This window comes from Nerophis lumbriciformis, linkage group LG36 (genome assembly GCF_033978685.3).
Source record: "Nerophis lumbriciformis linkage group LG36, RoL_Nlum_v2.1, whole genome shotgun sequence".
Classification (NCBI taxonomy): Eukaryota; Metazoa; Chordata; class Actinopteri; order Syngnathiformes; family Syngnathidae; genus Nerophis; species Nerophis lumbriciformis.
The window spans coordinates 26,060,761-26,085,483 of NC_084583.2; the positions used below are offsets into that span (position 1 = coordinate 26,060,761).

The window sequence follows — 24,723 nt, forward strand, 5'->3', positions numbered from 1 at the left end:
GGGGAGGAGACTGGAAGGTTTAAAAAGTGCAGAAGTGGTGAGCTGATGCATTTGTAGTGCAGGTGATCATCATCATCATGGCCAACTGGATTATTAACAATGGAGTCACCTATCTCACACTGGTGAGTTCTTCATAGCATCACTACCAGGACTATTTCATGCTAGCATCACTACCAGGACTATTTCATGCTAGCATCACTACCAGGACTATTTGATGCCAGCATCACTACCAGGACTATTTGATGCTAGCATCACTACCAGGACTATTTGATGCTAGCATCACTACCATGACTGAAATGACTATTTGATGGTAGCATCACTACCATGACTGACATGACTACTTGATGGTATTGTCACTACCATGACTGACATGACTATTTGATGGTAGCATCACTACCATGACTGACATGACTACTTGATGGTATTGTCACTACCATGACTGACATGACTATTTGATGGTAGCGTCACTACCATGACTGACATGACATCATTTGATGGTAGCGTCATTAACATGATTGAAATGACGTTATTTGATGGTAGCGTCACTAGGGATGATACTCGAAACCGGTTTTCCCAGTTGTTCGATAAGAAAAGAACCGAGTCCTCGGACTCGAATCCCTTTTTGAGAACTGGTACCCGTTATCGAGACCACTATAGTAAAGAAAAAGAGTTGGTTCTTTATTCGAATCCCTGGGAACGAATCCCGTCCCGACAAGAAATGCTCCGTGTGACATCACAAGAAATGACGTCACGTAGCTCAGTCATTAGGCGCAGATAGGGAAAGCAGGAAAAACAATGGACCGGAAAAAGCGCTCCAAGGTGTAATAAAGTTAAAACAAAAGGTATAATCCAATGAATAAGTTTACTGAGAGATTTGAGCAGAGTACAAACACATGACCAACACTTTTACCACCAAGCGGAAACATAGCAACCAGGCTAGCAACGCACCTCCTTTACGCAACGTTCTTAAAGCAAGCGCAGCACATCCATATATATACAACATATATCTCACTTTTTTTACTTTTCTTTTTCTTTCCTTGTAAACAAAACCAAATCACACTGTGTATGTGTTGTCTGTCTAATTATAAATAATGCAGACGTTGGCTGACTTCTTGACGTTTACTTTCACAGCGTGCTCATAACCTCATTCTTAGCTGCCGGGTGACGACATGCAACAACACTTTTCGGGGCTACCGCGCATGCTCGTCACTCCCGGTGCATGCTGGGTAGTGTAGTTGTTATATTCCCTAGCTCATAACATCACATCTTTCCCCCTATAAAGAAATAATGTTAACTCAATAAAGTGTATTTCTTTTTTTAGCTTTAACTTTTCATTTTTTAACATTGTAACCACATTTGCAAACAATTTTTCTCTTCATAGAATTTTCTTTCAATAAAGAAATAAAGTGTAAAAATGTCAAAGCATCATAACAAACAGTTATGTCAAATAGCAGCAGAAGTGCACTTTATTTTCAGTTTTGTGCCCAAGGGACTGATTTTATTTAAGACTATATTATTATTTATACACCTATAGTAATCACAGAGACAGGTTGTTTTTGTCTTACTGTATATATTTGTTTTTCTGAAAAATCCCACTTAATATACTTTGGGTAACAACAGTCAATATTTTTTTTTTTTTTTTTTTTTTTTTTTTTTTAGGGGGGTAACTGTCAATATTTATTTATTTATTAGATTTTATTTTTTTCTTATAAAATAAAAGTGAGCTTTTGCTAAACCAAATATTGTGTGTTTTTCCATAAACAACAACCTATCTGGACTCCATAAGAGAATCGATAAGGAATCGGTTCGATAAGAGGATTCGATAATAGGCTTGAACGCGATCATTTCTTATCAAACATCATCCCTAAGCGTCACTAATATTACGGAAAAGACACTATTTGATTGCAGCGTCACTAACATGTTTGAAATGACATTATTTGATGGTAGCATCACTAACATGGTAAATGGTAAATGGGTTGTACTTGTATAGCGCTTTTCTACCTTCAAGGTACTCAAAGCGCTTTGACACTACTTCCACATTTACCCATTCACACACACATTCACACACTGATGGAGGGAGCTGCCATGCAAGGCGCTAACCAGCACCCATCAGGAGCAAGGGTGAAGTGTCTTGCTCAAGGACACAACGGACGTGACGAGGTTGGTAGAAGGTGGGGATTGAACCAGGAACCCTCAGGTTGCTGGCACGGCCACTCTCCCAACGGCGCCACGCCATCTACATGATTTAAATGACATGATGTGATGGTTTCATTGATTGAAAGTTGTATTAGTAGATTGCACAGTACAGTACATATTCCCTACAATTGACCACTAAATGGTAACACCCCAATAAGTTTTTACACTTCTTTAAGTCGGGGTTCACGTTAATCAATTCATGGTAAGCGTCACTACCATGACTTAAATGACATGATTTGATGGTAGCATCACTACCATGATTGAAATGACTATTTGATGGTAGCATCACTAACATGATTGAAATGACTATTTGATGGTAGCATCACTAACATGATTGAAATGACTATTTGATGGTAGCATCACTAACATGATTGAAATGACTATTTGATGGTAGCGTCACTAACATGATTGAAATGACTATTTGATGGTAGCATCACTACCATGATTGAAATGACTATTTGATGGTAGCATCACTAACATGATTGAAATGACTATTTGATGGTAGCATCACTAACATGATTGAAATGACTATTTGATGGTAGCATCACTAACATGATTGAAATGACTATTTGATGGTAGCATCACTAACATGATTGAAATGACTATTTGATGGTAGCGTCACTACCATGATTGAAATGACTATTTGATGGTAGCATCACTAACATGATTGAAATGACTATTTGATGGTAGCGTCACTACCATGATTGAAATGACTATTTGATGGTAACATCACTAACATGATTGAAATGACTATTTGATGGTAGCATCACTAACATGATTGAAATGACTATTTGATGGTAGCATCACTAACATGATTGAAATGACTATTTGATGGTAGCATCACTAACATGATTGAAATGACTATTTGATGGTAGCATCACTAACATGATTGAAATGACTATTTGATGGTAGCATCACTAACATGATTGAAATGACTATTTGATGGTAGCATCACTAACATGATTGAAATGACTATTTGATGGTAGCGTCACTACCATGATTGAAATGACTATTTGATGGTAGCATCACTAACATGATTGAAATGACTATTTGATGGTAGCGTCACTACCATGATTGAAATGACTATTTGATGGTAGCATCACTAACATGATTGAAATGACTATTTGATGGTAGCATCACTAACATGATTGAAATGACTATTTGATGGTAACATCACTAACATGATTGAAATGACTATTTGATGGTAACATCACTAACATGATTGAAATGACTATTTGATGGTAGCATCACTAACATGATTGAAATGACTATTTGATGGTAGCATCACTAACATGATTGAAATGACTATTTGATGGTAGCGTCACTACCATGATTGAAATTACTATTTGATGGTAGCATCACTAACATGATTGAAATGACTATTTGATGGTAGCATCACTACCATGATTGAAATGACTATTTGATGGTAGCATCACTAACATGATTGAAATGACTATTTGATGGTAGCATCACTAACATGATTGAAATGACTATTTGATGGTAGCATCACTACCATGATTGAAATGACTATTTGATGGTAACATCACTAACATGATTGAAATGACTATTTGATGGTAACATCACTAACATGATTGAAATGACTATTTGATGGTAGCATCACTAACATGATTGAAATGACTATTTGATGGTAGCATCACTAACATGATTGAAATGACTATTTGATGGTAGCGTCACTACCATGATTGAAATGACTATTTGATGGTAGCATCACTACCATGATTGAAATGACTATTTGATGGTAGCATCACTAACATGATTGAAATGACTATTTGATGGTAGCATCACTAACATGATTGAAATGACTATTTGATGGTAGCATCACTAACATGATTGAAATGACTATTTGATGGTAGCGTCACTACCATGATTGAAATGACTATTTGATGGTAGCATCACTAACATGATTGAAATGACTATTTGATGGTAGCGTCACTACCATGATTGAAATGACTATTTGATGGTAACATCACTAACATGATTGAAATGACTATTTGATGGTAGCATCACTAACATGATTGAAATGACTATTTGATGGTAGCATCACTAACATGATTGAAATGACTATTTGATGGTAGCGTCACTACCATGATTGAAATGACTATTTGATGGTAGCATCACTAACATGATTGAAATGACTATTTGATGGTAGCATCACTACCATGATTGAAATGACTATTTGATGGTAGCATCACTAACATGATTGAAATGACTATTTGATGGTAGCATCACTAACATGATTGAAATGACTATTTGATGGTAGCATCACTAACATGATTGAAATGACTATTTGATGGTAGCATCACTAACATGATTGAAATGACTATTTGATGGTAGCATCACTACCATGATTGAAATGACTATTTGATGGTAGCATCACTACCATGATTGAAATGACTATTTGATGGTAACATCACTAACATGATTGAAATGACTATTTGATGGTAACATCACTAACATGATTGAAATGACTATTTGATGGTAGCATCACTACCATGCCATGATTTGATGGTAACAAGGATCATGTTTGCAGGTGGTGTGGATGGGCATCAACTTATTCCTCTTTGTGTGGTTCTATCTGTTCTACGACTTGGGGGATCAGTTCTTCTACACGCGACACATCTTAGGGGTGAGTCTTTAAAAGACATTTGATGTTTGAAAGCAACTCACTGTTCTCTTGTTGGTAGTCGGCTCTGGCATGGGCGAGGGCGCCTGCAGCCGTGCTCAACTTCAACTGCCTGCTGATCCTCCTCCCCGTGTGCCGGAACCTTCTGTCCCTCATCAGAGGCTCTCTTGTGGTACGCAAATACATCTCTTTTTGCTGGAGATGCCTAAAAACAGCAGACACTCCTGACATATTAATGATATTTGACTAGTGTTTTACTGTAGATGCCTAAAAACAGTCGAAACTCCTGACATATTAATATTTGACTAGTGTTGTGCGGCAGATGCCTAAAAACAGCCTAAACTCCTGACATATTAATGATATTTGACTAGTCTTTTTGCTGTAGATGCCTAAAAACAGCCGAAACTCCTGACATATTAATGATATTTGACTAGTCTTTTTGCTGTAGATGCCTAAAAACAGCAGACACTCCTGACATAATATTTGACTAGTCTTTTATGCTGTAGATGCCTAAAAACAGCAGACACTCCTGACATATTAATGATATTTGACTAGTCTTTTTGCTGTAGATGCCTAAAAACAGTCGAAACTCCTGACATATTAATATTTGACTAGTGTTGTGCGGCAGATGCCTAAAAACAGCCTAAACTCCTGACATATTAATGATATTTGACTAGTCTTTTTGCTGTAGATGCCTAAAAACAGCCGAAACTCCTGACATATTAATGATATTTGACTAGTCTTTTTGCTGTAGATGCCTAAAAACAGCAGACACTCCTGACATAATATTTGACTAGTCTTTTATGCTGTAGATGCCTAAAAACAGCAGACACTCCTGACATATTAATGATATTTGACTAGTCTTTTTGCTGTAGATGCCTAAAAACAGTCGAAACTCCTGACATATTAATATTTGACTAGTGTTGTGCGGCAGATGCCTAAAAACAGCAGACACTCCTGACATATTAATGATATTTGACCAGTCTTTTTGCTGTAGATGCCTAAAAACAGCAGACACTCCTGACATATTAATGATATTTGACTAGTCTTTTTGCTGTAGATGCCTAAAAACAGTCGAAACTCCTGACATATTAATGATATTTGACTAGTGTTGTGCGGCAGATGCCTAAAAACAGCCGAAACGCCTGACATATTAATGATATTTGACTAGTCTTTTTGCTGTAGATGCCTAAAAACAGCAGACACTCCTGACATAATGATATTTTACTAGTGTTTTGCTGTAGATGCCTAAAAACAGCAGAAACTCCTGACATATTAATATTTGACTAGTGTTTTGCTGTAGATGCCGAAAAACAGCAGACACTCCTGACATATTAATATTTGACTAGTGTTTTGCTGTAGATGCCTAAACAGCAGAAACATCCTGTCATTTCAATTATATTTGACTATTATATTTGCTGTAGATCCTTAAAAACAGCAACTCCTGTCATATAAAAGATCTTTGACTAGTGTTTTAGTGTGGTATTCCTAAAAGCAGCACAGCACTCCTGTCATATAGAAGATCTTTGACTAGTGTTTGTGTGGTATTCCTAAAAGCAGCACGGTGGCAGAGGGGTTAGTGCGTCTGCCTCACAATACGAAGGTCCTGAGCAGTCCTGGGTTCAATCCCGGGCTCGGGATCTTTCTGTGTGGAGTTTGCATGTTCTCCCGTGACTGCGTGGGTTCTACTCGGCTTCCTCCCACCTCCAAAGACATGCACCTGAGGATAGGTTGATTGGCAACACTAAATGGTCCCTAGTGTGTGGATGTTGTCTGTCTATCTGTGTTGGCCCTGTGATGAGCTGGCGACTTGTCCAGGGTGTACCCCGCCTTCCGCCCGATTGTAGCTGAGATAGGCTCCAGCGCCCCCCGCGACCCCGAAGGGATTAAGCGGTAGAAAATGGATGGATGGATGGATGGATTCCTAATAACAGCACAGTACTCCTGTCATACAGAAGATCTTTGACTAGTGTTTGTGTGGTATTCCTAATAACAGCACAGTACTCCTGTCATATAGAAGATCTTTGACTAGTGTTTGTGTGGTATTCCTAATAACAGCACAGTACTCCTGTCATACAGAAGATCTTTGACTAGTGTTTCTTGACTTCCATGCGTGTCCAACCTTATGACAAACACTGTACAAAGTGCACATACTGTATTAATTACAGTCTATTTTTATTTGAGTTGCCTAATTCGGAACATTCCTGAAGTTGTGCAAATGTCATTGTGTCACACGCTCTGATGCTGCCATGCCAGTATCAACATTGTGTATTATTTGCACGACAGTGATGAAATGTTCACCACATTTAATACAACTCCAATGAGAAGTAAGACTAAGGTACCTAGTAAAGGTGATTGAAGGAAGATGCAATGCTAAGATGGAAAGACTAAGGTACCTAGTAAAGGTGATTGAAGGAAGATGTTTGTGTTTATTAACATGAAGTCCTTGTGTTCTCTTGAAGTGTTGCAGTCGTAGTTTGAGGAAGCAGCTGGACAAAAACATCGACTTCCACAAGCTGGTGGCCTACACCATCGCCTTGATGACAGGTCAGCTTGGAATTGTTGTAGATAATGATCATGAGCTGCACATGTTGGAGTGAGACATGACAGCAGGACAGACTGGAATATGGAGACAGAAATCTCTACTATGATGACCACCTTGACATCAATACAAAGATTCTGCCTTTTCAATCATGTCTTCCTACCTTATTTAGGGTCACACAGCAAAATCATGTCTTCCTACCTTATTTAGGGTCAAACAGCAAAATCATGTCTTCCTACCTTATTTAGGGTCACACAGCAAAATCATGTCTTCCTACCTTATTTAGGGTCAGAGCAGCAAAATCATGTCTTCCTACCTTATTTAGGGTCACACAGCAAAATCATGTCTTCCTACCTTATTTAGGGTCAGAGCAGCAAAATCATGTCTTCCTACCTTATTTAGGGTCACACAGCAAAATCATGTCTTCCTACCTTATTTTGGGTCAGAGCAGCACAAGTGTGCATTATGACCTTGGCAAAAAGCCTCATTTAGGGCCAGAGCAGCACAACAAATTGATTAATGTGGACCCCGACTTAAAGAAGTGTAAAAACTTATTGGGGTGGTACCATTTAGTGGTCAGTTGTAGGGAATATGTACTGTACTGTGCAATCTACTAATACAAGTTTCAATCAATCAATGAAAAGGAAGCAAAAAGCCTCATTTTGAAATATCAAAGTGACGCATGTTTGGCCATTTGAAATTGTCCTTGTTCCACAGCCGTCCACGTCATCGCCCACCTCCTCAACTTTGAGTGGTACAACAACAGCAGAAGAGGAGAATATGGCGAGCTCAGCACGGCGTTGTCCGACCTGGAGGACAGCAGCAACACCACCTACCTGAACCCCTTCAGGAGCACCGACATAGTGAGCACCACCTTCTTATTATCAGGACTTGACTGACTCACTTGGTCCTACTTCACTCAGCTTTCACATGGCTTCTTCTGCTCCAAATGGCAACAAGAACAACTGAAAAGTGTGTGTGTGTGTGTGTGTGTGAGTGTGTGTGTGTGTGTGTGTGCGTGCGTGCGTGCGTGCGTGTCACCTCTCAGTTGATCCACTGGGTGCTGCACGGTCAATTTCTTCCTTCTCTTACAAGTACCAACCTAAAAGATGAATATTTATTATATAAGAACCAAAGTCTAATGTATATCATAAAATACAAAACACAATATATACAAATTCTAAAACTGTACTGTACATTTCAAATATATATACAGTATATATACATATATATAAATAAATAAATATATATATATATATATATATAAAATACAAAGGTCCTGAGTAGTCCTGGGTTCAATCCCGGGCTCGGGATCTTTCTGTGTGGAGTTTGCATGTTCTCCCCGTGACTGCGTGGGTTCTACTCCGGCTTCCTCCCACCTCCAAAGACATGCACCTGGGGATAGGCCCCTCCCACCTCCAAAGACATGCACCTGGGGATAGGCCCCTCCCACCTCCAAAGACATGCACCTGGGGATAGGTTGATTGGCAACACTAAATGGTCCCTAGTGTGTGAATGTTGTCTGTCTATCTGTGATGAGGTGGCGACTTGTCCAGGGTGTACCCCGCCTTCCGCCCGATTGTAGCTGAGATAGGCTCCAGTGCCCCCCACGACCCCAAAGGGAATAAGCGGTAGAAAATGGATGGATGGATATATATATATACACTGCTCAAAAAAATTAAAGGAACAGTTTTTTATCAGGGTATGGCATGAATTCAATTGCACTTTTCTGATAAGGTTTTGGTCAGGTACATGGCAGAGAGGGTTGTTAATCAGTTTCAGCTGCATGGTTCAAAGGTCACTGCAGTCTTATTACTAGTAAATGTACAGTAATACATGGTTCAGGTTTTTGATTGATTGATTGAGAAGTTTGACACCATAAAGTAAATGTAGAGTAATAGATGGTTGAAAGGTCACTGCAGTACTAGTAAATGTAGAGTAATACATGGTTGAAAGGTCACCGCAGTACTAGTAAAAGCAGAGTAATAGATGGTTCAAAGGTCACCGCAGTACCAGTAAATGTATAGTAATGCATGGTTCAAAGGTCACTGCAGTACTAGTAAATGTATAGTAATAGATGGTTCAAATGTCACTGCAGTACTAGTAAATGCAGAGTAATAGATGGTTGAAAGGTCACTGCAGTACTAGTAAATGCAGAGTAATAGATGGTTAAAAGGTCACTGCAGTACTAGTAAATGAATGCAGAGTAATAGATGGTTGAAAGGTCACTGCAGTACTAGTAAATGTAGAGTAATAGATGGTTGAAAGGTCACTGCAGTACTAGTAAATGCAGAGTAATAGATGGTTAAAAGGTCACTGCAGTACTAGTAAATGAATGCAGAGTAATAGATGGTTGAAAGGTCACTGCAGTACTAGTAAATGTAGAGTAATAGATGGTTGAAAGGTCACTGCAGTACTAGTAAATGTAGAGTAATAGATGGTTGAAAGGTCACTGCAGTACTAGTAAATGTAGAGTAATAGATGGTTGAAAGGTCACTGCAGTACTAGTAAATGTAGAGTAATAGATGGTTGAAAGGTCACTGCAGTACTAGTAAATGAATGCAGAGTAATAGATGGTTGAAAGGTCACTGCAGTACTAGTAAATGTAGAGTAATAGATGGTTGAAAGGTCACTGCAGTACTAGTAAATGTAGAGTAATAGATGGTTGAAAGGTCACTGCAGTACTAGTAAATGTAGAGTAATAGATGGTTGAAAGGTCACTGCAGTACTAGTAAATGAATGCAGAGTAATAGATGGTTGAAAGGTCACTGCAGTACTAGTAAATGAATGTAGAGTAATAGATGGTTGAAAGGTCACTGCAGTACTAGTAAATGCAGAGTAATAGATGGTTGAAAGGTCACTGCAGTACTAGTAAATGTAGAGTAATAGATGGTTGAAAGGTGAATGAAATAAATGTTTGAATGACTGTACGTGTTGCTAATGTCAACAAGTGGTGTGTGTTAGGACCCCCAGCAGAACCCAACTTACGTGGTGTTCACCACCATCGCCGGCATCACGGGGGTCATCATCACGCTGGCCCTCATCCTCATCATCACCTCCTCCATGGAGGTCATCCGCCGCAGCTACTTTGAGGTCTTCTGGTACACGCACCACTTCTTCATCATCTTCTTCGCCGGCCTGGTCATCCACGGCGCCGGGTAGGAGCGAACCCCCCCTTACACACACACACACACACACTCTTCCTTGTGCAGCCCTGACCACTCTTGGTGTGTGCGTGGCAGGCGCATTGTGAGGAGTCAGACCACCACCAACCCACCGCACAACTTCACCATTTGCAAAGATCGCTTTAACGACTGGGGGAGGATTCCAGAGTGCCCTGTCCCTCAGTTTGCGGGAGGCTTCCCTCAGGTGGGTCTCCTTCCAAAGTCAATCCTCAGGATGGCAGTAGAACATCTGCTCTATTCCAGACGTGGATGTGGGTGATCGGGCCCATGATTTTGTACTTGTGTGAGCGCCTGCTTCGTCTGGTTCGCTACCTGCAAACGGTCCATTACAGAAAGGTGCGTCCACCCTGGCACCCACCCCCAGACGGCCACCCCACCTCACCTTTTTTTGCCCGGTTAGATCGTCCTGAGGCCGTCCAAGGTGCTGGAGCTGCAGCTGGTCAAGAGCGGATTCAAGATGGAGGTGGGCCAGTACGTCTTCCTCAACTGCCCGGCCATCTCGCAGCTGGAGTGGCACCCCTTCACCATGACCTCGGCCCCCGAGGAGGACTTCTTCAGCGTCCACATCCGCTCGGCCGGGGACTGGACTGAAAAACTCATCAGCATCATGGAGCAGCTCCCAGAGGGGATCCAGGGGCCCAAGTGAGTTCATCATAATCATCATGTTGCTCTCTCATTCATGTTGCCTGCCTGTTATGTCTCACCATGTCAATACAAGCTTTCACACTTCAATGTGCCAATGCTGACAGACAAGTGCCTCAAAAACATTTGAGTATGGAAGCGAAAGGACAAAAATTGACGGTAGAATGCCGATAGCTGCTTCCCAGCTGTGGTCCGTAGGTAATACACTTCTCCACCACTTGTGGCAGTAATGACAAGATCAAACAAAGTTGTAGAGATTTGAATGAATACCATTAAATGCTGAGAGACAAGTATTCACGCTGAAGCTAATGTCCATCAGCATGTGTGAATGCTGAGACAAGCATTCAGCAATTATGCTAAAGCTAATGTACATCAAAAATATTTGTACAAAATGCTGATTCAGCATTTTATATTGAATCTTTAGCGTGAGAGTGCTGAGAAAAATGTTTATGCCAAAGATCTGTGGGGGGAAAAAGTGTGTGTGTGTGTGTGTGTGTGTGTGAATGCTGAGATATAAGTATTCACGCTGAAGCTAATGTCTGTCAACATGTGTGAATGCTGAGAGAAGCATTGGGCGTTTACACTGGAATCTTAAGTGAGTGAATGCTGAGGTACAAACATGTACGCTAAAAGTAAATGTGCGTCAAAACTATTTGTGTGAAGCGTTCGTTATTTACAATAAAATCTTTAGTCTGTCAATGCGCAAGTACACTTACGCTAAAGCTAATGTGCGTCAAAAATATTTGTATGACTGCTGAGGGACAAGCATTCAGTATTTACAGTAGAATCTTTAGTTCTGAGACAAGCATTTATGCAAACAGTGTTTGTGTGAATGCTGAGAGACAAGCGTTCACACTGAAGCTCATTTCTGTCAATATTTGTGTGAATACTTAACATGCTGTAGTGTATCCAAAATATTTCTATTACACAATCTGTGCTTAATGCATGCAATAATAGCTTTATATTTGTATGTCTGAAAATGCTGAGAAACTAGCATTTGCACGTCTAAAATACGTATGAGGAGCATATATGCTAATGCCTGCTGAAAATGTTAGGGTGAATGCAGAGACAAAATCCTTCAGTGTGTCTAACATTGGTGTGAATGCTGAGAGAAAAGTGTTTATGCTAAAGCTAACATTTGTTCACACAAGTGTAACAAATACTGAGAAAAAAGCATTCAGCTTCACAGTAAATCATCTTATGGCAGAGATGCAAATATTCAAGCATTGATGCTAAAGCTACGTGCATCAAAAATATAGGTCATTACAGTATTTACATGAATGTTGTAGTGCATGACAACATTGCAATCTATGTGCATGCTGAGACCAAGCATTCAAATTCTAATGTCATGCTGACAACATTGCAATCTACGTGCATGCTGACACCAAGCATTCAAATTCTAATGTCATGCTGACAACATTGCAATCTACGTGCATGCTGACACCAAGCATTCACATTCTAATGTCATGCTGACAACAGCCTTCCTCGTGGAAAAGAAGTGAGGCTAGTCTTCTGCATTCATACATTTCCATGGGGTGTCATGGAAAGAATGCTGGGAGACAATGATTGACACTAATGTAGGCGATGATGCTCCAGATGGGACAATGTACTGGACATCTGAGGACCTAAGCATGTTGTCTCCATTAGGATGGGTGTAGACGGCCCCTTCGGTACCGCCAGCGAGGACGTGTTCACCTACGAGGTCAGCATGCTGGTCGGCGCCGGCATTGGAGTCACGCCCTTCGCCTCCATCCTCAAGTCTATCTGGTACAAGTTCAAAGAGTCCAACCCTAAGCTGCGCACCAGGAAGGTAATGAAGCCTTCAACTGTCACCTTGTGATGACATTTTGACTTCAATGTCTATTGTCTCCAAATGGAAACTTCGCACGCCTCAAGTCGTGTCCAACAGGTTTACTGAGGGCTGACATTCCATGTGCCTTAGCTCACACACCACTCAAAGCATTCTTTCATTTGCAACTTCTTGCATGGGAATGCTATTGGTTGATGGGGTTATTAATAATCAAATATGGTACCTCCTTACCTCCTAGAAGCTACAATTATTTGTTTTTACTGACCTTTTGCATGACACAATTTCAGGAATATTTCATGTTGGAAGCTTAAACAGCAAAATGTTCAATAATAAGAATACATATGGACTAAAATATTGTACCATTATTTCAATTCTTTACTTTCCAATCTGATTCTATGATTACAATTAACTAGCAATGACAAATATACGTTCAATAGCTACTTTTCATGCATTTGTTTTTATTTGCAACACATAAAATCCCCAATGTCAACTTAGTGTCCTTCTATCATCATCATTATCAATAATAGTCCATTTATGTTCAATTATGTGATGCACCCTGCCCTTTAAAGTCAGCACACCTGTCATTAAGTCTTTGGCAATTCCCCTCCCATGCTTTTGTTTCCACTTCCTGCTTCCAGATCTACTTTTATTGGCTCTGCCGCGAAACTCACGCCTTCGAGTGGTTCGCCGACCTCCTGCAGGTGCTGGAGAGGGAGATGGAGGAGAGGGGCATCGGGGATTTCCTCACCTACAAGCTCTTTCTAACCGGGTGGGATCAAAGCCACGTATGTGTTGAGGTGGCAAAGAGAAGGTGTTACTGTTGTGTGTCTTCATGATGTGTCTGACCTCTTCCCAAAAGGCCACTCATGCCATGGTGCACTTTGACAAGGAGACCGACGTGGTGACTGGGCTCAAACAGAAAACTTCTTATGGAAGACCCAACTGGGACAAGGAGTTCGAAGAAGTCCGCAAAGAGAACCCCTCGTAAGATGCATTCCTTTCCTCCTAACTACCAAACAAAAAGAGAACATCTTCTTTCTCTCCTCACCAGGGCCGTGGTGGGAACGTTCTTGTGCGGCCCCGCCGTTTTGGCTAAAGTTTTGGAGAAGAAATGCGTCAAATTCTCAGACGTGGATCCCCGCAAGACCAAGTTCTACTTCAATAAGGAGAACTTCTAAACAACAAGGTCCTTATGCAAGACCTGTTGGGGAATGTTGCTCAGCGCTAATTATGAGGAGCAGATGATGACAACATTGAACGCCAACCAACAGCTGGGTGGGACCGGATTAGTCCTAGAAGTGTGTGTCTTCCCACACACACACACACATCTTTAACAACAACGCAGGGTGTGTTGCTCTTCCTTCTAGGACTTATCCGATCCCACCCAGGGGGGCCAGTGGTTATGGTCCCCAAGTTGTTTTTTAATCGGCCTAAAAATGACATTAAAAAAAGGACAAACTGCAACAACAGAAAGCTGAGATCCAGGCTGCTTTTTCTTGAAATATATTTGAGGGTTTAGCATATCATGACCTGCATTGGATTGCTTTTAGTTTCTGCTTTAAACTTCTTCCATTGACTCCCTTTTTTTATTTTGTTTTACACATCATTTTCCATTGCTCCAACTTTAAAGTCAACAATGTAAATAAACCTATGCACTTTTACTGTACAAAAATAATGTTACGAGCAGCAACTTATAATCCCTGACTTGGAAATGGGTTTGTGTAAAAGCATGAAAGATTTATTGCTCCGGTGTGCAACTGCTTTATCAAGAGTGATTACCAGAAGGAAGACGGAAGAGAAGCAGGAAGAAGAAAGTCAAGTGGCACGTGCTAATAAATGATCCACTGAAGGTTTGAAACTATTCCATGTTTAAACTCCTTCTGAATAAATAGGGTTAAAAAAAGGCCCATGTTTTAGGATTGTTTTGTTTGCTTTTATTGATGAAATGGTATCCGTGGTGGATTTCACATGTGGGGTGAAATAAAAGATGAAGCATGAGGTGAGTGAATCCACGAAAAACAACAACAATCTATACAATCATCCAAACTAATGAGATCTTCAGGTGGAGGGCAGACTGTAAGAAAGCAAAAAGAAAAGGAAAAGTTGAAGAGCGAACGTAGAAAGCGTACTAACACGAGGCCTCGGTCAAGTCACAGATCTTCCAAAAATATCAATACACTGGGAAAAGGTGTCATTATACAAAAATGAAGTTATACATTGTGACAATTGTAATGTAGTGTGGATAAAACGATAATATTACAAGAAAAAAGTTGTAATTAGGATTGTTCCGATCAGGGTTTAAAAAACTGCTGATTCTAGTCATCGATACCGATATCATGAATGCTATTGAAATATCCACACAATGTTTTAACTACTTCCTTATACTCTTATATTACATACAATTGTTGGAGTCAATAGTACACAAAAACTACCATCTACAAACTATTTGGATCCTTTGGCTTTTATTTGCCGCGATGGAGGTGAGGATTTTACAGCTTTTATCAGCAACTTAAAAGTGATTTAATGCCCATGTGTGACTGCAGATAGTTTGATATTGTAAGTGTGACAATGTTAAAGTTAATCTTAACTCTTACTCTATAGTGAATTAGAAAGGGACTGTTTGAGCTTAATGTCTTTTTCACATTTTTGCTAGCAGCAGCTGCCAGTTGCGTTGTTGGTCATGCTAAGTGCTGCCTTATGATTAGCTGATAGCATGTGTGATTAGCCGATAGCACGTGTGATCAGCCGATAGAACGTGTGATTAGCTGATAGCACGTGTGATTAGTTGATAGCACGTGTGATTAGTTGATAGCACGTGTGATTAGCTGATAGCACGTGTGATTAGCTGATAGCACGTGTGATTAGCCGATAGAACGTGTGATTAGCTGATAGCACGTGTGATTAGTTGATAGCACGTGTGATTAGCTGATAGCACATGTGATTAGTTGATAGCACGTGTGATTAGCTGATAGCACGTGTGATTAGTTGATAGCACGTGTGATTAGCTGATAGCACATGTGATTAGTTGATAGCACGTGTGATTAGCTGATAGCACATGTGATTAGTTGATAGCACGTGTGATTAGCTGATAGCACATGTGATTAGTTGATAGCACGTGTGATTAGCTGATAGCACATGTGATTAGTTGATAGCACGTGTGATTAGCTGATAGCACATGTGATTAGTTGATAGCACGTGTGATTAGCTGATAGCACATGTGATTAGTTGATAGCACGTGTGATTAGTTGATAGCACGTGTGATTAGTTGATAGCACGTGTGATTAGTTGATAGCACGTGTGATTAGTTGATAGCACGTGTGATTAGTTGATAGCACGTGTGATTAGCTGATAGCACGTGTGATTAGTTGATAGCACGTGTGATTAGCCGATAGCACGTGTGATTAGTTGATAGCACGTGTGATTAGTTGATAGCACGTGTGATTAGTTGATAGCACGTGTGATTAGTTGATAGCACGTGTGATTAGCTGATAGCACGTGTGATTAGTTGATAGCACGTGTGATTAGCCGATAGCACGTGTGATTAGTTGATAGCACGTGTGATTAGTTGATAGCACGTGTGATTAGTTGATAGCACGTGTGATTAGTTGATAGCACGTGTGATTAGCTGATAGCACGTGTGATTAGCTGATAGCACGTGTGATTAGCTGATAGCACGTGTGATTTCAACCAAGTTTGAAGGTCTTTTTGCACACGCCGCAGAACACCTCTCAGGTTTCCTGTTAACGGGCTTTGGGCAAGTTTAGGAAAGTGCCTCAGCCAGACACTTTTACTGAAATGTGCATTTCCCATTTTCCCAACATGCATTCCTTATGTCGCCTTGGCCACAGCATGAGCACATTGACTGGACCTAGCATGTTCTGACTTGGCCACAGCATGAGTACATTGACTGGACCTAGCATGTTCTGACTTGGCCACAGCATGAGTACATTGACTGGACCTAGCATGTTCTGACTTGGCCACAGCATGAGCACATTGACTGGACCTAGCATGTTCTGACTTGGCCACAGCATGAGCACATTGACTGGACCTAGCATGTTCTGACTTGGCCACAGCATGAGTACATTGACTGGACCTAGCATGTTCTGACTTGGCCACAGCATGAGCACATTGACTGGACCTAGCATGTTCTGACTTTGTGCAGCGCCAGTTTTCACACTGTACTTCTAATCGCAATTATTCAATGTTTATCAAATAAATAGTTTTTCATCAGCTGTATCTTCTTTTTAATGCCTCTGGACATCGCTTTTAACACTTTTTATTGCCATTCAAGGCCTTCATTTTTGCAAATGTTTTGAACGACTTTGCACTTGTTAATGAACCGGCTCCACACAGTGTATGGAGATAGTTAGCTGCTAGTTGCCTGTCAGCTGTTGGACCAGCAATAAAGTGCCAGCCATTGGCATTTGTGATGGGCATTGAAAAACATTATTCTGCAATGGTAATTACATATTATTTCAGGAAAATCATTCGATGCTGATTGCTGGATTGATGACCACATGTCTAGTTGTTAAGTGTTTGTGATAATTACGGTAAGTCAAACTATAGTCACTTGAGGTGGGAATCTTTGGGCATCTCACAATTCCATTCAGAATCAATTCTTGATTCAAACCAATTCCCGCAATATTTTATTTGGTATAAAAATTCTAATAAAACCTTTTCAAAACAGGTTACAGAATACAAAACGAAGTGACCTAAAAACATCTTTTTAAAAATAGATTCTTAAAAAAAAAAAAAAAATACATTCAAAAAATATATATTTTTAAATTAGGAATCGATTTAGAATAGGATTAAATAATAATAAAATAATTTAATATTTTTGAGCACCCCTAATAGTCCCTAGACCACAAGAGTCTCTGAGAGAAGGATTATCCCAGCACTGTAAGAAGTGGTTGTCAACTGATGTAAATATAGTGATAATATGGGGAGAATGTTACAAGAAGAAACATTAGCCCACCTGACCTTTGCACTGCCAGACAATCAAGGTGCACCTCCTGCAGTTTTCTGAATCTGCTCTTTGAGGATGAGGATGCTCTGCCTCTGCTCGGGGGGCAACATGGCAATCTGTTCTGGGGTCAGCTGCAGCACCTGCATGATCAGCGCCGCCTGCGGGGTGATGAGAGGGGAAGTCAATCAGCTTTGTGGCAGGACCACACCCCATTTTCTAAGACGTGACTCTCACCTTTTCTTGGTCCTGTGTGGAAACTTGGTTCTGGCCGGGGCTGAAACCACCTGCTCCTGACGGAGGGACTCCAGGAAGGCCAGGACCCTGCAGGACAAACACAGGTGTCTAATGATTACCCAGGCATATTTCTTAGGACTTTCCCTCATAGCATTAGTTTCCTCCTTCCTTGCATTAGCAACTGTGCTTGTTTGTTGTTAGCTAGCAGGCTATTTCCCTGCTAAAAGATAAAAGGCCAATAGGAACACATACACATATAGTTGTACTGAAGTTAATGTTTACCAGTCTCTGAGGAAGTGGCACGCTGGGGCCCATGTTGTGGGGGATGGGGCCTGGCATTCCTGGTGCCATGGGAACCCTCTGGGCCGCCACAGGGCCGCGCGTGTCCATCGCTCTGGGATCGCGACCTGCAGAAAGACGCACAGCCACACCAGAGTACGTTTAGAAAAACCATGGACCCACAGATGATGAGAAAGAATATCATGCTGTGTAAGCATATCAAAATGTCTGTTGTCCACTTTCTGTTTTGAAGTAGCAGTAGAGTGGAAAAACAAGTTGACTTTATACGCTTCATCCATTCCACCATATCCAATTGTGTTTACACTCCACAAAGTATGTGTAAACACTTATTCCACTATGAATACCTTTGACTGTAACACTTGTGAATATTATCAGATCAGTCAAAAAGAGATGTGGTGTTTAACATTCACAAGAACACATGTTTTTATACATTCTAAATGGTAAATAAATATCGAACAATTGAGTCAACAGATGGCGGGTCCTCTCATTATACTCTCTAAAAACATCCAGAAACAATACTCCATTTACATGTGATGACCTGAAAATGAACCAAATATGAGTGATATTGTTATTATCAGCGCTAACGCAGACGGACTATTTTAGTGACGCATTGATAGCAGTGAGCTAATGCTAGTTTACGCTGCTACACATCGAGTCTGCTTCTGCTTGGTCTCAAACTTGCTAAAAGTCAATTCTAGATTATAATCCATGCATCTCTCACCTGCTACTAGACAAATGTGGCCATGGACCAGCAAGCTGGTCCACTTTCACATCCCTCCAGATGGTGAAATAAACCCCAAAAGACACTTCCTGCTGGAACTTTTAACCCTTTGTAAGGATTGTGATTGATTCTTCACATAAACAGAATTATGTGAGCGTCTTGTCGGTCGACATCCCAGCGAGAGTGGAAATATTATACTAAGTGTTTGTTTTATTATGGCTTAAAATGGTTAGTTTGTATGTTTAGCATCTAGCAATGCTGCTAATGCTATATTGTCACAATGAAACTGCATCCATCACACTGCTTCCAAAACCTGTTACTCATCCTCTTTGTGTTCGGGCTCAAAAATATAAGGTTCTGGATTATAAATGTCCTCATAATAATTGTTGGCTCTCACAAAGTCTGCTTGATTAGTAGCATTGTTGTTGATGGGGAAGAGACCTGTGTTTCCTAGAATGAGGTCACACAATCTCGTGACTGGCTTCTATTTATTTATTCGCAAACTTTGGAAGTCTTTTGGTGTCATAAATCAGATATACATGATAATATAGAGGCAACTTGGTTTTCCACTCTACTGCTACTTTAAACCGTCAACCTGTTGGACTCAAGTTTCCTGATGACATATAATATATAATCAAACAACATTTCCACTCGCTGGAGCTCACCTCTGTTTTCCATCGGAGGTCCCCGCTGCTCCATCATAGGAGGCCCTCTTGGGTCACCCATCATGTTTCGGGGTTCACCCATAGGCGGGCCTCTCATGTCCATAGGAGGCCCTCTCATATCCGGTGGTGGTCCAGCTCCCATTGGGGCCATGTGCACGGGCGCCGCAGAGTGGGGAGGAGGTGCCCCCATGTATCCTCGACTTAAACAGACACCTTTTATTGGTAAAGCCTCAGCATGCTAACGCTAACAGTGCTAATGTCTCACTTGGGCTCAATGGTCTCTCCTGTGACAGACAGCAGGCTGCCCCCTCTGGGATCATTGGGGCCGTCGCCCAGGAGACCTCTGGGGGGGATGCCGCCTCCTCCTAAATGAGAAGGAACAAAATGAAAACCCAAACGCACGCTTTTAAAAGCCTCTAGAAAGAAATACACTGCCGCCACCTTGATTAAGAAAAAAGTTGTTTGAAATGAGTGAACTACTTCCCTACAAATAGTTTGTTATCTAAAGTACTGGTCCACATTAGTAACAGATGACTATATTTGTCACTGGATAGTGAGTAATGCAGGGGTGTGCATAATGCGGCCTGCGGACCATTTTGAGTTCGCTTTTTCATTGGCCCTCGGCATATTGTAGGGGGGCTCAAAAATGGTTTCACATCCAAATCACCATTTTTTCTAAATCTATTCATAATTTCAGGGAATCGATAAAAAATGCCTAAAGATTCCCACCTCTAAAATACAAACCGGATGAATTATTAACAAAATATATCATTTGCTTAGTCAGCTATAAACATGAAGCTACGATGTCAAGTGGCACCTACGCTGTGCAGGAGTCCCTTGAAAAAGACATTCTTAATCGCAATGGGACTTTCCCGGGTAAATAAAGGTTAGAAAATAAATAAAATTACATTTTAAAAATGTTTTTCTTCAGGTAGCTTAGCATACATTGACCTGCATTGGATTGGTTTAAGCAGCTAAAAATGTGCAAAGCAGACCCATTTCCATTGCAGAAACTTTTCAAATTCCTTGAATTTTTTGGAAACCACCACCGAGTACCCACTAGAAAGGTGCCAGCTAGCCACCATGGAAGGTTCTAGCATATTAAAAAGGACAAAATGTATGAGAGTGGCTCCCCATATTCTTACATGTTTATGTAAAAGTTGGGACAACCCGTAAAATTGCACATTTTCCTGTGCTTTCCAATATGTAAATGGTTGAAATCGAAAAAAAACAAAAACACTACCGGTAGTTACTATATTTAGTGGGGAGGTTTGTAAATTACAGGTTTATCAATACAATGAGGGGAAAAAAACATTAATCCATCTAAGTTTATGGATATATTTTCTATTTTTAAACATTTCATTTAACAGAGAAATATATTTTCCTCAGAATGTGCACTAGCACAACAGTGTAGCACTTACTAAGATGCACCTTATTCAAAAAGTCAAAAGGGTAAGGGAGAGAAAGCATTATGAGCAGTAAGAACAGGCCATGTGACCAGCAAACGTGTAAGAGTAGTTTTTTTGGTAAGAGCTTGACTAGTTGACGGTTAAGGTTACGGTAAAACCTCAGTGAGTGCCAGGATAATTGGAATACAGGTATCTGCCTCATTTTAACATTACATCCTGGGACTCTTATTGTGAAAATGCAATTTTAAACACACTTTAGGTTTTACTCCAAAACAACCACCTGAGAAAGCAAAACAATCAGTGTGCATTTGGACAAAGATAAATGTGACAGTGAAATGATGGGAGTATTTTTCCAGGTGGGCAGAGTATTTTATGACTAATGTGTCAAAAACAATGACAAGAGGGAACAAAGTCATGGTGAGAGGTGGTAAACACACAAATAGACATCAACCATGGAAATTACAGACAGCTTGTGGTGCAAAGTCAATGAAGAGCAAAGTCACTTCCTGCTAACTATTGTTTTGGGTGTGGGAATGCTGCGGTCAGAGGGTGTGTCAGTGTTAGATTGCCACTTAGATTAATTCTACCTTTAGTGACACGGATGCTAGGAACAGCAAAGGTAGTTCGATCCCCGCTTCCGCCATCCTAGTCACTGCCGTTGTGTCCTTGGGCAAAACACTCTACCCACCTGCTCCCAGTGCCACCCACACTGCTTTAAATGTTACTTAGATATTGGGTTTTCACTATGTAAAGCGCTTTGAGTCACTAGAGAAAAGCGCTATATAAATATAATTCACTTCACTTCATTTAGTTTAGTTATTGTGTACTATTTACTTTGTTTTGCTCAATGTAATGAAACAAGACTAAGAAAATAGTTTTGTTGATACTGTTAAACTGTCAATAGCATTCACCATAAATACTTTGAAAAATGTAGTTAATACATGTGATCGGTATCTGTGTTGGTATCGGCCGATCTCACTCATGGATAATCGGTATGGGAATAGGCAGCATGTATCCCTAATTGAAAGTATTTATCAGTAATTGTAATGACTTATGCTCTTTAAACACTTGTCATTTGAACAGGATCAATGTACTGACACTGTAGTAAGAGCACACTGTTGAACAGACGTTTAACTCTGTTGTTGTTCTGTATTAACAGCCCAACAAAATGGAGGAACAACTACGAACAGGCAATTTTCCGCCTTTTGATGTAGTATCAGAGCCGTAACAAAGGCCGGACGGGTTAATAGCGTTTCATACTTTATCATGCATCAAGTAATGGGACTATGGGTTGTGGGTAGGTAAGTACCATGTCAAAGATGCATTTTGCTACTGAAGCAGTTGTTTATTACTCTGTGCTCCATTTGTCAACCAGCACAGTACTTCATTTTTTACAGACAGGAGCCTAGTTGCCGTGGTCACCGCCCTCACAGGTGCCTGAACCCTCCTCACATCTCCGGCCAGTTCTTGTGCAGTTTCACGGACGCAATATGGCTCGCTCGCCCAGATTCTCCTGTCAAACTCCTAATTGTCTTAGCGCTCCTGCGAGTTCTACACAAGTCCCACTGCACACCAATCAGCCGCCAAACACCATAAAAGTGTGGGATCAAAGCGCCTCACACCCTGACTGCAGAACCAGACCTGCCGACCGCTTGCACCTGACTACCCACCGCCATTGTGCACTGCATCAGTGAGAATACTTCATGTGACTTACCACAAGTATTTCAAATCATATAGAACAGTGATTCTCAAACTGTGGTGCACAGGTCCATCTAGTGGTATGCCAAAGAATGACTAAATTAATTATTCAAACAGTGTTACTGTTCAAACTGTGTGTAATGTTACACTAAATACACTTGTAAAATAAAACCTCTGCCTTGTTTTTAATGAATGCTTAGGTCTACTACACTACTGCATTTCAACGTTGGTCATCATGGCGGCACTTGTAGAGCCAAGTGTTTTCTGAGCTGGTACTGGGAGAAAAACGTTTTACAACTACTGATATAAATAGAACAGTGAAGTCTTTTTAAAACAGGGATCTCAAATGGGAAGCTCTGGGCACCACACCATTTTAGGGGGTAACGATTCCATTCAAAACCATTCTCGTTTCAAAATCAATACTTGGGTGCCAGTTCTATGATTAACTCCAAAAATAGCTAACAGCTCTGATACATGTATATATTACTTAAAAGAAACTTGGTTTTGTTTAATAAAATACTAGCCAAACATGTAATAAAGTCCAATACAAATAAGGCAACAATGGAAGTATCAACACAGTAAATGTGTACAGCAGATATAGATCATCTACATCATTTGCCTGAGTGGACATCAAAAAATAATTCCATGATTTTAGCCAATTGTTTAATTCTAAGTCTACATTGTGCTGCAAATGGCCCTCAAGACGCACCTTAGACACCATGTTTTATAGCTGTTGATCTGGCTTGAGCACGTTGTGTCAGCGCAATGAGCAACCACAACCCTCCTTGCCTCCGAGCTTCCTTCATTGCGGGGGCAGGACGGGGAGTGTTATTAAAGCTGCAACTAATTGATGTGTTGCGTCACTTTTACTGCAAATGTCGTAAATAAGAGAAGATGGTGCCCTGACCTGTACAATAATGTAGAAAGACCTAGACCAATCACATTTTGGAGGAGCTAACCGGGATTTGAAAGGCAACACAATGCGCACCTGGAGAGCAGCGCCTATTGAAGGGTTGGAAATGCATGCAGAATAGGACAAATGCATACACCTTGGCGTGTGCAGAACTGACATGTGATACCTTGCGGCCGCTCCATAGCAGCTTGTGCAGACGCTCCTGTGGGAGAATGCTGAAGGTTTCCTGAGCCAGCATTAAAAGCAGAAAAGAACACAAGACTCAAGAGAGCAAAGCGGCACTTTAAGAGGATCTTGGAAGCGTGCTGGCGATATTCTTCCATGAGATGGAAAATGAATGACATTAGAAAAGCTGGCGGTGGAGGACATTGAGACTAGTGAAACCGATGGATTCAAGCACACATAGGGCACTTTTACAAGGCTGTGGCGCCCCCTTGTGATCGCAGTGAGGAAGGAGCAGGAACATCATAGTTGTACATTTTCAGCAAGTTTAACCAAAAAACAGGACAAATAACAGTAAAAGGAAAGCATTGCATATATGAATGAATGAAATAAGGTGTTTTTAAACAACTAACAAGCAGCAAAACATTGTGGTCTAACTCTAAAAGAAAGTGATGCAGTTTATTATTTGGAACATCAATTGACACCTTGGAGGAAAATTACCTGGAGGGCCAACCAGTCCTGGGGCCGGCCCTTGTCCAGGTCCAGGCATGGCTCCAGGGACTACACCCATGTTGGGAGGCTGCATCATGGGAGGTGCTCCGTTGACGTGCATTCCAGCCTGATCAAATACATTGA

At 40.8% G+C, this 24,723-nt stretch overlaps 2 protein-coding genes across 4 annotated transcripts in view; one reads left to right on the top strand and one right to left on the bottom strand.

Annotated features, from left to right (window-relative positions):
- On the top strand, positions 1-14,945 carry nox1 (NADPH oxidase 1). The gene is made up of 13 exons (XM_061930620.2): positions 1-122; positions 4,748-4,843; positions 4,902-5,012; positions 7,303-7,387; positions 8,100-8,245; positions 10,347-10,540; positions 10,625-10,751; positions 10,811-10,903; positions 10,968-11,209; positions 12,857-13,019; positions 13,658-13,804; positions 13,879-14,003; positions 14,071-14,945. The coding sequence occupies exons 1-13, from the start codon at positions 78-80 to the stop codon at positions 14,195-14,197; spliced, it is 1,701 nt and encodes a 566-aa protein (XP_061786604.1). The 5' UTR covers positions 1-77; the 3' UTR covers positions 14,198-14,945.
- Positions 14,931-24,723, bottom strand: part of cstf2 (cleavage stimulation factor, 3' pre-RNA, subunit 2) — a 19,242-nt gene continuing 9,449 nt past the window's right edge. Inside the window, exons 7-14 of one of the 3 annotated variants that reach the window (XM_061930622.1) lie at positions 24,589-24,706; positions 24,092-24,151; positions 20,171-20,270; positions 19,906-20,105; positions 18,502-18,626; positions 18,220-18,306; positions 17,995-18,143; positions 14,931-15,093 (exon numbers count right to left, since the gene is read on the bottom strand). In XM_061930622.1, coding sequence (XP_061786606.1) covers positions 18,018-18,143; positions 18,220-18,306; positions 18,502-18,626; positions 19,906-20,105; positions 20,171-20,270; positions 24,092-24,151; positions 24,589-24,706 — 816 coding nt within the window. In that variant the 3' untranslated portion in view covers positions 14,931-15,093; positions 17,995-18,017. The remainder of the gene's footprint in view (positions 15,094-17,994; positions 18,144-18,219; positions 18,307-18,501; positions 18,627-19,905; positions 20,106-20,170; positions 20,271-24,091; positions 24,152-24,588; positions 24,707-24,723) is intronic. The other 2 variants (XM_061930621.2, XM_061930623.1) reach the window with 2 other exon arrangements.

Coding starts and splice junctions, on each gene's coding strand:
- nox1 (XM_061930620.2), top strand. CDS start 78: ATGGCCAACTGGATTATTAACAATGGAGTCACCTATCTCACACTG. Junction 11,210..12,856: donor GAGGGGATCCAGGGGCCCAA/GTGAGTTCATCA, acceptor TGTCTCCATTAG/GATGGGTGTAGACGGCCCCT. Junction 13,020..13,657: donor CTAAGCTGCGCACCAGGAAG/GTAATGAAGCCT, acceptor TCCTGCTTCCAG/ATCTACTTTTATTGGCTCTG.